The 12,364-nt window shown below is 40.4% G+C and overlaps 1 protein-coding gene across 5 annotated transcripts in view; it reads right to left on the minus strand.

The window, feature by feature from the left end:
* STARD13 (StAR related lipid transfer domain containing 13) overlaps positions 1-12,364 on the minus strand; it is a 508,748-nt gene that overhangs the window by 342,943 nt on the left and 153,441 nt on the right. For all 5 annotated transcript variants that reach the window (XM_056561898.1, XM_056561901.1, XM_056561899.1 and 2 more), the window contains one exon: positions 4,003-4,137. In XM_056561898.1, the coding sequence (XP_056417873.1) occupies positions 4,003-4,137 (135 nt within the window). The remainder of the gene's footprint in view (positions 1-4,002; positions 4,138-12,364) is intronic.

Genomic DNA, 12,364 nt, shown 5'->3' on the forward strand with positions numbered 1-12,364 from the left:
TGCACTCAATACTCCATAATAAGAGAGTGAAAACCACATTTAAAATTTTTTCACAAATTTATTAAAAAAGAAAAACTAACATTTATCACGGACCTAAGTATTTATACCCCTTTGCTATGACACTTGACACTTTGCTATTGACGGGAAGAAGAAATTCTCTGGTCTGACAAAACCAAGGTGGAAATTAATTTTATTAAAGATTTCTAACATTTAGTTTTTTACTTTTTCATTATGGGGTATTGAGTGCAGAAGGATGGGGAAAACGATAGATAGATAGATAGATAGATATTTTTTCTTAGTAATGTTTTCTAATTTTAACACAAGACCACAACATAACAAAATGTGAAAACAGGGAAAGGGTCTTAAGACTTTACAATGGCATTTTATGTTAAAACAAAAATTATTTAGTAATGGAAATGTTTTATTGCAATATATAAGCACTTTGTAATCCCACTGATGTTGAAACCTTAAGTGGGCACTGTCAGATTCAAAAATGTTTTATATGTTGTACATCTTGTCAAAACATTAACCTTAATATATAAACTTAAACATCAATATACTGTACTTCATAAAATTTAATTTCCTTTTTATAGAAATCATGGCTTATAAAACGGACCCCATACCATCCAGGACACAATCCTGTCTGGCTGCAGAATCATCTTTGTCCACAGCAATAAACAATGTCCAGTAAGTGAGGGTGGGATTAGCACTCCTCTGTGCTCACTCCTGTCCTATCAAACTGCAGCAGGGAGGAAGGGGTTACAGAGCAGCCTGCAGTGATTGAATTAAAATACCCGGCACAGCAGACTCAGGGAGGAAGATGAGTCATGTTGAGAGAAGAGCCCCCTCCAGATCACAGAATGAAAAACCAACAGAAGGTATTTCTGAGAAAAATATAGGCGCTAGACACATTGGAGTGAGCATGGATGAGCATTAGTACATGATCAGGACTAGAGTTGAGTGAACTTTTGAAAAGTTTGGTTTGCAGGACTTGCCGAACCTATAAGAAATCACGTGTTCGGTTTGGCTCGATTCAACTCGAACCGAGATGAAAAAAGCCCCTAAACACGTTTAAAACACTGCCTAACACCTCTAAACCCTGTCTAACACTGTTAGGAGTGTATACAAGTAGTTTTAAAGTGTTTTTAAGGCTCAGTTATGGTGACTTGCGGTAACCCATAGTAACAATTACAGCTCGCCCATTTTTAAGGCTTATTCACACCAAAACAAAGTGGCATAAAGTATCCCTGGTTGTCGGTAGATACCTGGGAGGCTTGGGAAGACACTGGTTTTATCCCAACATGCCAAAAATGATTCATTTTTTGGAAGTAGCAACAGGTTCTTGGTCTAGCAAGTGAAGTAGACAGCATGGATTTTTCCAAGCATCCCAAAAATTTTCCCTTTTAGGGTACGTTCACATGTACGCAGATTTGATGCAAAGAATTTGATGCACAGGATTTTCTGCTGCAGATTTCTAAAAATACTTTTTTTTTATATACCAGGCACTAATGGAAGTAATGACAAGAGAAGTTTACTATAGCTTGTCAGTCATTTAGTATGACCTTGTTGTGTAGATTACATTTTACCACTGACAATTCTAAAACATAAACCATAAGAATGACCAAAATATTTCAAAATGCACACAAACTTAAAGGGGTATTCCAGGATTTTTATTTTATTTGACTATGCTACAGGGGCTGTAAAATTAGTGTAGTTCATAATGTAGTGTCTGTACCTGTGTGTGACAGTTTTCTCACAATTCTACTGGGAATTTCACCCCAATATTTATTTTGAACAGCTTACAAAATGACTGTTGTCTCACTAGTCAGCTGATGACAGGGAGCCTGTCTGCTTCAATGGGTGGAGGGATCGCTTGGTGTGAGAGAGATCAATCTGCAACTAATGCAACAGCTGTAGGCACCCTGATTGAAAACCACAGGTCTTTTGAATGGATGCAACTCATTTATGTTTCAATGGGTGGGGTGGCTGATGGCTGGGGTGGGAGGGAGGAAAATTTAATTATGGGATCTGTAGGCAAAGAAGAAGAAAACTCAAAAAAGAAATACCAGTTCACAAAAAGCTAGCCACAGTGTTATGGTAATCTCACAACATAGCCATTATCCCCAAGACAAGCGCAGATCCTTCCTAAGCATGTCCATTACTGTCTGCCAGGTGTGTACTAAAATCACCTTATGGTGGATAACCCCTTTCAGACAACCCGCTGAGGTTGAAAATGCATTTAAATTCCCACGCCAGATCTTCCAACATCAACACAGTGGTTAATATGTGTGTTGTAACACATTGTGAACCATACGTCCAAGTGCCATGACTCACCGACTCTCCATTTCCTGTCTGTACTTCCGTTGGCTCGCTAGCCCTTTTTTTTATTAGACCTCTAGTGATGTCGTGCGGTGATTGTCTGGTAAACTAAACAGATTTCCCCACTGTGTTTTAGGTCAAGTTTGTATAAAATGTTTACAGCAGTAAAGTAATTGTTACCATATGTCACTGCAGAACTGACCTTGTGTAGACACTGTATTTCTTGTCATGAAATGTATTTGTATAACAACTTGCGTGGCAACATTACTAAAAGGAAGAAGAAAATGTTTCTATAAACAGCAGCCGGATGACGTCTTCCTTCTTCACACTAGCATTACCTTTTTTAATATTTGGAATATTGTAATCCCAGCTGTCTTTGCTGGGTTCACAGCCAGGGCTCTGTATGCCGTTATATGGAAAATAAATAACGCAGAAAACATTGACAGAGGCCACCGTGTGAAGAAGAGGGCATGAGAGTCTTCTCTGCTGCATCCAGGATACAATATCGCTAGATGGTACTTCGTCAAGACCCAGAGAGGATAAAGGTTTTTTTTTAGAAGTCTTCAAGGTTATTTTTATGCTTGTTATGATTTTTACAAATAAAGATTTTTACACAATTTTCTAATTAACTTTAGAATGTCAATTAAAGGAGATATCATCCTAGAAAATTCTGAAAAACTTATCCCCTATCTACAGGATAAGGAATAAGATTTTCAGAATTTTCTAGGATGAGATTTCACCTTTAATACAAATTTTAAGAACTTAGGGTAGGGTCACACATAGTATACACAGTACATTTAACGCTGCACGAAATCTGCTGCACAGCGTGTATTCTCCTATGACCAGACACACAGGGCTACTTGGTGGCAGCCCTATGTGCGAAGTGAGGTTTGGCTTGCTCACAGTCACATTGGCATGCCGCGAGTATCTCTGTGTGTCTGTTCATAGGAGAATATGCAGTGCATTATCTACTTTGCAGCAGATTTTGTGCAGCGTGAAATATGCTTCATATAAGCTATGTGTAACCGTACCCTTAAAGGTGCAGTATGGTCATTTGGGGTGGAGACTATGTGGACCTGTGGGCAGATAATCCACATTGTATTAAAATGTATGTTGTTATACTCTGAAGACTTTCCCTATTGAGTTGTAATTTGCAATATCTCTTCAATGAAATGTATACCTATTTTTAGGTATGGCACCAGTAGCATAAAAATGCAACAACAAAAAAAGCTCACGTTTTTGCGCAAAATGATGAAAAGGTCTGCAACTTATGTACACAAAAAAACTGGTGTATAGGGTTTAATAGATTCCACCAACTACTTTTATCATTCTTGTACAAATCTGCAATAGATAACATTTTAATTGTCCTGGTCACCCAACCTTTCTACCCAAATATTCCCCTACAAACATATGCAGCATGTCATGTTCTCAATTCAAGCCCTAACCTCTTTTTTTACCCACTGTTCTCAGTTACCAAACATGAGAACCGATCACAATACATGGTAGTGAAACAAAACTAATCACAAATAGTATTTGGGTGAAGGGATCTGCATGCAGTCAGAAGTAAATGACTAGGCAGTAAGTGGTTAATCAATTTTAGTCTCTGTCCAGCTACCTAGACCTAGTGAAGCCAAAGCTAAAATTACTCCAAAATTAATGATAATCATGAAAATGATATATTACCTGCTCTTCTGACTCTTCATATGAGAAGCATGGGGGAATAGAACTTGCACTGATGGCTCCATCAATGTCTACATTTAATTGCTCTAGCTTCATCATAAGGCATGTCATGGACTGTGACCAAGGTGATCCTGCGTCCTATACAGACAACAACAAAACAGAAATACATATTAGCTATGGTAAAAAAAAAAAACTTCTGTACCTTACACTAAAAGGATACTGGGGTGCATCAGTACATTGCAGTCTTAGGACCTTTCTGGCAAGTCCTAAGGTCGGCACTGTGCAGGTTTGATCCAGACAAGTGTATGATCAGTGATACTTACACAATACTGTGTGCATCACCACTTACTGTAATTTCCGGGCACTATTGAACCCAGCCCAGCAAGTGTGTATGGCATCTGTGAGGTGAGAGGCAATGTTGTATGTTTTGCTGTTCATTAAAGCGGTACTCTGGAGGTAAAAATTCATATCTAAAATGTAACACCCCAAAGGGTGTGGACCCGCTGTGCCAACTACCAGTTTGGTTTGGGCAAAACTTAGGAGTGGAGTCTAAATATTCCCCTGGTTTTCACCCTCTTATCTTGCTCCTGGATACTGAATCTGGACGTCAGCTGCAGGGGGGAAGGATACCAGATCACTACTGCAAGAGTGGCCCGGTTAATTGGCAGCTGGCCAGGTAGGCCAGAATGACTTGGTACACCGGGGATACAGACAAGTAGGGAAAGCTGATGATATAGATGGTATTAGTGCAGCAACAGAGTCTGATGAAGCAGGGCTGACTTGTTGGTATAGCTGAACTGGAACTATTAGAACAGCAGAACTTGTAGAGCAGGCTTGATTAGCAGACAGAGGCATGGTTGTCAATCCAGGTCATACACAGGAGAATAAGCAGGTACAAGGGATGAGGCAGAAGCAGTGTCAGGCTATCAGGCTCAGGTCAGACACATGTATGCTAGTCAGGAACAAGCAAACAGACACCTTTACTTGTAGAGACTAAAATATTGCTCAAGCACCACATGAAGTGAGGAGTGCTCTCATATAGGTGGTGCCTGGCAGGAATTGTAGGAGGACAAGAATCAGGAGCACACACTGGCTCTATAAGGAGGTGCATGCATGTGCGTGGTCCCTATAGCACATGTTTCTGCACAGTGCTCAGCTGAGTTGGTATTTCCCTGGGATGGAGAAGGGAAAGCACTAACAGCAAAGACTGGCACCAGCAGTGGATCAAAGACAGGTGAGTACAACTTTTTTATGTTACACTGCCACCCTGGATATTGTTAAATGTAAAATGTATCCTTCAGAACTCCCCTTTAACCCCTTAAGGATGCAGGACGTACCCATTCGCCCCCGTTTCTGAGTCCTTAAGGACTCCGAGCATACAGGTACGCCCTGCGTTTCTCTGGTCCCTGAGCACCCCACTGATTAGGTAAAGGTTTTTTTGGGGGGGCACAGAGCCTTTTGGGGAAAAAAAAAAGGTTTCTTTTTTTAGTTTTAGTTTCATTTTATATTTTTATATTTTTTCTGTTAGGTGGTGAGTTAGGAAGGGTTAGTGCGGGTTAGGGTAGAGCAGGAAGTAAATGAAAACACCACATTCAGCACATACACCAATAAAGTTTTTCCCCCAAACATACATACACCCCATTAGAATAGGAAAATGGCCCACAGGGCGTTTTCAGTGGAAGAAGCATATGCCTTACTTGCCTCTGACTCTGGAAGAGCCACAGAGGATGAGGAAGAGCCCACCTTCCTTATTTCCTCGTCCTCCTCATCATCTTCTGATGATGAGCCACCAAGGGGGTGGAGTCACAGCCATGCAAGGCCGCAAACCTCCTCTGCTCCTGACCCTGTGCCCCATGCTAGTATGAGTCCCCCTGGCGCTCATACTAGTCAAACCCCCCAGCCACATTTACTGGTGCCCCGTACCGGTGAACTTGTCTGCACTCAGCCAGCGGACCACGAGCCCGTGATTCCTGAGTTGGTTGGCCACTCAGGAATCAAGAATGACATCGTCGGGTTCACTGAAATTGATTATAATAGTTTTCTTTTCAGTGACGACTTTGTCAATCTGATGGTTGACCAGACGAACCTAGTGACGACTTTGTCAATCTGATGGTTGACCAGACGAACCTGTACGCCCAACAGTTCGCCACTGCAAACCCGGGCTCATTTTTAGCTAGACCCAATGGATGGCACGCCGTGAATGCAGCCGAAATGTGGACCTTTTGGGGCCTTGTGCTGCTTATGGGCCTAGTTAAAAAAAAAAAACAGTGTCCATTCGGAAATGTTTGCATTATGCTGATAATGCAGCATGCCCCCCCGAAGTGATTCCGCATATGACTGCCTGTATAAAATCAGGCCAATCATCAACCACTTAGGGGCCAAATTTTGGGGGGCCTATGTCCCTGGGTGGGAGGTCACTACTGATGGCTACAGCTTTTTGGGTAGACTTAGCTTCCGGAAATACATCCCAACCAAGCGGGCGCGGTATGGCGTGAAGATGTATAAACTTTGCGAGAGCACCTCAGGGTACACTTGCAAGATTATGGTGTATGAGGGACGAGATACCCATATTGAACCCCCAGAATGTCCCCCCATTCTGGGTTTTGGCGGGAAAATCGTTTGGAGCCTTTTGCACCCATTGCTAGATAAGGGTTACCACCTTTCCGTGGATAACTTTTCACATCCCTCGCCGCCAGATCCACGGTCGCTTGTGGGACAGTCCGGAAGAATCAAAGAGGCCTCAAGCCTGATTGTATTCTGGACTACAATCAGTATATGGGGGGAGTTGATCTCTCTGATCAAGTCCTCAAGCCATTTGATGCCATGCAGAAAACACGGACATGGCACAAAAAAGTTACAGTCTACTTGGTACAGGTTGCCATGTATAACTCTTTTTGTACTGTCCCAGCACGCTGGCAACACAGGGACATTCCTGCAGTTTCAAGAGGAAGTTCTAAAGGCCCTAATCTTTGGTGACCGCCAAAGAGCGGGTCATAGCACCTCTGGAACTGTGATTCCCCGGATCATCCCTGGAAAAACACTTTCCAGGTGTTGTCCCCCACACTGGAATGAAGGGAAGATCCCAGAAAAAATGCAAAGTGTGTCACAGGGGGGGGGGATTCGGAAGGACATCGCCACTCAGTGTGACACTCTGCATAAAAAATTGCTTTAGGTAGTATCACACTTCCATGGAGCACTACATTTTTAATCTTTTGCCCTAATTAATTTCCAAGAATTCTACTCCAATGTACCACTCCAGAGTACATTGTCTTCCAAACTTTAAAACCACCCCCCCCCCCCCCCCAGAGGGAAAAAAAAAAAAGTCTCTTTCCCAATATCCCTGATAAAATCTCCCCCCCCCCAAAAAAAAAAAATGGGTCATGGGACACAGAGTCAACAGCATTGGGGGTTTTCAGTTGCTTCAAGTGTGCAGCGTTCTCTCCCCACCTGAGCGGGGTGCGCATTGGAGGTAACAGTGTAGGGACAGCCACACACATCACATTCCCAGAATCATGATTCAGAGCATAGGGTTTGGGGCGGGCATCATTTTTACTTTTGGCTGTACTCTGGGTCATCATTCTGGGAAAATAATTGACATACACCCGTCTGTTCCAAATCTCCACTTCACCCCTATACACCTTCCCTAGGGGGTGTACTGTTTGTAATAGGCTCACATGTGGGTGTTCCTTACTTGTATTTTCCTCTGTATGTATGTAACGGTTAGGTCCGTAAGAAACATTGAGAAATGTGAAGAGTTCTTGCTCATGAGCTCTATCATATTTGTAGGTGACAATTCAGAGTCACACGTTAGTTGTTCCCAGAAAGATGAAGCAGAGCATAGGTTGAAAATTGCAATTTTCAAAAGCTACCCTTCATCCATTCCTGGAAAATAAATTTAGGAAACACCCGTGCGTGTCCTCTTTAGCCCTATATCCATTCCTCGGGTGGGTACTTTCTGTAATGGTGTCACATGTGGGTGTTTCATTTTAGTATTTTCCTCTGAATGTATGTACATATGCCATAGGCCTCAAATGCGAACAGACCTCTATGACTTCTGAGCCTTGTTGTGCGCCCCCCCAGCACATTACCCCATATGTGGATGTATTTCCATAGTCAGGAGAAAAAGACCTCCAAAATGTGTAACCCAATTTCTCCCATTACCCCTTGTGAAAATGTAAAAAATTGGGTAATCCCAGCATTTTAGTGTAAAAAAATAAAAAAATTTCAATTTATGGCCCCTGTGACGTGTAATTACTCACTGTACCCCTTGTTATCTTTTTTGAGGGGTGTTGTTTCAAAATTGTGGTCACAGAACCTCAACAGAACCTCAACCATTGCAGTGCAAATGACCACTTTAGGCCTCAAATCTCATCGGTGCTGTCTCAGTCCTAAGGCCTGTTTTGCACCTGCATAGTGCTTTACTGCCATATATGGGGTATTTCCATATTCTGAAGAAATTGGGCTACAAATTTTTTGGAGCTTTTTTCACTTACTACTTGTGAAACTAAAAAAAACTTTGGTTAATATCAGCAATTCAGTGTTAAAAATAATTTTTACTTTTACGGCCCACTGTTCAAAAAACATGTGAGGTGTAACTACTCACTATAAAATTCCTGGAGGGGTGTAGCTTCCAAAATGGTGTCACATGTGGGGAGTTTCTGCTGTTCTGGCTCCATGGGAGGTTTGTAAATGCACATGACCCTCGACTTCAATTTCAGCAAAATTCTCTCTCCAAAAGTCCAATTGCGCTCCTTCTGTTCTGAGACCTGTAGTGCGCCAGCAGAGCACTTAACGTCCACATATGGGGCGCTTTCTTAATCGGGAGAAATTGGGCTTCAAATTTTGGGGTCCATTTTCTCCTATTACACCATGTGAAACTGAAAAATTTCGAGTAGCACCATCATTTTAGTGTTAAATATCTAATTTTTACTTTTACGGCCCGTAGTTCAAAAAACCTGTGAGGTATAAGTACACACTGTAACCCTTGTTACATTCCTAGAGGGGTGTAGTTTCCAAAATGGTGTCACATGTGGGGGGTTTCTGCTGTTATGGCTCCATGGGAGGTTTGTAAATGCTCATGGCCCCCGACTTCAATTTCAGCAAAATTCTCTCTTCAAAAGTCCAATGGCGCTCCTTCTGTTCTGAGACCTGTAGTGCGCCAGCAGAGCACTTAACGTGCACATATGGGGTGTTTTCTTAATCGGGAGAAATTGGACTTCAAATTTTGGGGTCCATTTTCTCCTATTACACCATGTGAAAATGAAAAATTTTGAGTAACACCATCATTTTAGTGTTAAAAATCTAATTTTTCATTTTCTCGTCCAAGTTCAACGCAAACCCGTCAAACACCTGGCTCATTCTACCCCTTGTTATGTTCCTTGAGGGGTATCGTTTCCTAAATAGTGTGCCAGGTGTAGGTTTTTTGCTGTTCTGGCACCCTGGCGACTTGCGAAATGCAACATGCCCGCAAAAATCATTTCAGCAAAATTCTCTTTCAAAAAGCCAATTTTTGCTCCTTCTGTTTTGAGCAATGTAGTGCGCCAGCAGAGCACTTTAATTTCCACATATGAGGTATTTCCATACTCAAAAGAATGGGGTTTAAAATTTTGGGGGTAAATTTTCTCCTACTACCCTTGTGAAAAAGTTAAATTTGGGGTAACACCATCATTTTAGTGTTAAAAATCAAATTTTCTATTTTTACACCCAACTTCAACGCAAAGTCGTCAAACACCTGTGAGGTGTTAAGGCTCGCTATACCCCTTGTAATGTTCCTTGAGGGGTGAAGTTTCACAAATAGTGTGCAATGTGTTTTTAAATTATTTTTTTGCTGTTCTGGCACCCTGGGGACTTGCTAAATGCAACATGCCCCCAAAAAAACATTTCAGCAAAATTCATGGTGCAGTTTCTAGAACGTAGTCATTTATGGGGTATTTCTTACAGAAAGGCCCCTCAAATCCACTTCAAACTGGTCCCTGAAAAATTCAGATTTTGAAATTTTCATGAACATTTTGACAATTGCTGCTATACTTTGAATCCCCCTAATGTCCTCAAAAAGTAACTTTATGATGCCAACATAAAGTAGACATATGGTATATGTGAATCAATACATAATTTATTTGGAATATCAATTTTCCTTACAAACAGAGTAAGAAAAAGTTAGAAAATTCAAAATTTTTATGATATTTTGGGATTTTTCATCAAGAAAGGATGCAAAGGTAACGACAAAAATTTACCACTATGTTAAAGTAGAATATATCACAAAAAAGCAATCTCGGAATCAGAATGAAAAGTGAAAGCATTCCAGAGTTATTAATGCATAAAGTGACAGTGGTCAGATTTACAAAAAAGGGCTGAGTCCTTAAGGTAAAAATGGGCTGAGTCCTTAAGGGGTTAAATGTAGTATACATTTGCTGAGTGCTCTCACTATTTTACGTATCACTTCTTGGTATGTTCTGTGGCATGAAGGACCAGTGAAGTAGCAAGCCACATTAAAAGAGTAGTACAATACCAATCATGTATATGTTAGGCTGCTTTCACACTATAAAATTCATTTGTTTTAAAGATTCATCTGATGTTTCGTCATGAAAACCCTGCAAATCGTCAGTTAAACGGCCATTAGAAAATCCCATTATAGTCTATGGGATTTTAACATTATCCGTTTTAATCCGTTATAGTCCGTTATTAATAATGGACGTTATTTTGTGATGGAAGATAGTAACTGGAGAAATAGTGCATTCCGTTAATTTTCCCGTCACAAAATAACGTCCGTTATTAATTAATTTTTATTAAAATGGATAATGTTAAAATCCCATAGACTATAATGGGATTTTCTAACAGCCGTTTAACGGCCGATTTGCAGGGTTTTCATGACGGAACATAAGACAGATCTTTAAAACAGATGAATTTTATATTGTGAAAGTAGCCTTATCTGCAAAGCCATTCACATAAATAGGACAGCTGCAGAAAATAATTCAAATCTTCCATGTGTGAACATAACTCAAGTCAGTATTTGCTGGGTTTAGTGAAGTAAAACAGAACTCAGCAATGCAAAACTCACTTTGTGAGATTTAGCAATGATGTTGTAAAATGCATAATTTTACACATTGGCAAAATGGTAAAAATTACACCAATGTATCAAAATGGTGCACAAGGCAGACAAAATCTGGCAAAACTTGCTAGACATGTTAGGCACTTTTCTCTTTTGTAAAGCACCTAATAGCTGGCATAACGTATAATCAGTATTTTCTAGGCAATACAAAAGAAAAATGTGTAAAAATGAGGGTTCGCTATGTAAACCACAAATTTATGCATTATCTGCTAGAATTTTATGAATTTCCCCTAAACAAATTCCCACACTGTATGCAAAAATATTACCATATACCACAGCACATTCTAATATACTCACATCTCTTACTACTACTTGTTTTACACTGTGCAGTGCATTTCTGTAATTGGATTTTACTCATATTTATAGCCATCACTCTCCGGATGTCTCTCCTCTCCAGCACATGAAATCTACTCAAGTTTTGATGTCTTTGTCTACATTTAATAGCTACCCTAGGTGCTCAGACAATAGCCACAGCAACTAAATTACTGTACATCTGCTGATTCATACCAAAGAACACTGCATAAAGTATCTTGTATCCAAAAAAAGAATTTGGCTGTATCCAATCTCTCTTCCTTACCTGCCTTTTTTTTGTTTAAAATGACTGCATGGAAAAGTTCTGGTCCTGTCCAAAACTGTACTTTACCAATATCCCAATAATCTGTATATTGCATTGTGTATGAGCTCTAAAAGCTCTGTATACACTGCTAGGTCACCTAGCAGTTAGTGTTGAGCGGCATAGGCCATATTCGAATTCGCGAATATTCGCGAATATATGGGCGAATATTCGTCATATATTCGAGAATATTCGCATATTCGTAATATTCTCGTTTTATTTTCGCATATGCATATAAAAAAATTGCATAAACGAAAATTTGCATATGCGAAAATTAGCATATGCAAATTTTCGCATATGCGAAAATTCGCACGCCAGTCTCACACAGTAGTATTAGAGCCTTCCTTATACCCCACAAGCTGGAAGCAGAGAGGGGTGATCACTGTGATGTGTACTGTGAAAAAAAAAAAAAAAAGAATATTCGTCATTACGAATATATAGTGCTATATTCGCGAATATTCGCGAATTCGCGAATATGCAATATTCGCGAATAAAATTCGCTTTGCGAGTATTCACGAGCAACACTACTAGCAGTGTATCTATGGACATCTGGGCTGTTTTTAAGAAAAAGTTAATTTCAAAGTTATACAACATGCATGGCTATGAATAAATGGATATTACCTGATGGGGGTGGTAACTAACAG

This window comes from Hyla sarda, chromosome 2, assembly GCF_029499605.1.
Source record: "Hyla sarda isolate aHylSar1 chromosome 2, aHylSar1.hap1, whole genome shotgun sequence".
Classification (NCBI taxonomy): Eukaryota; Metazoa; Chordata; class Amphibia; order Anura; family Hylidae; genus Hyla; species Hyla sarda.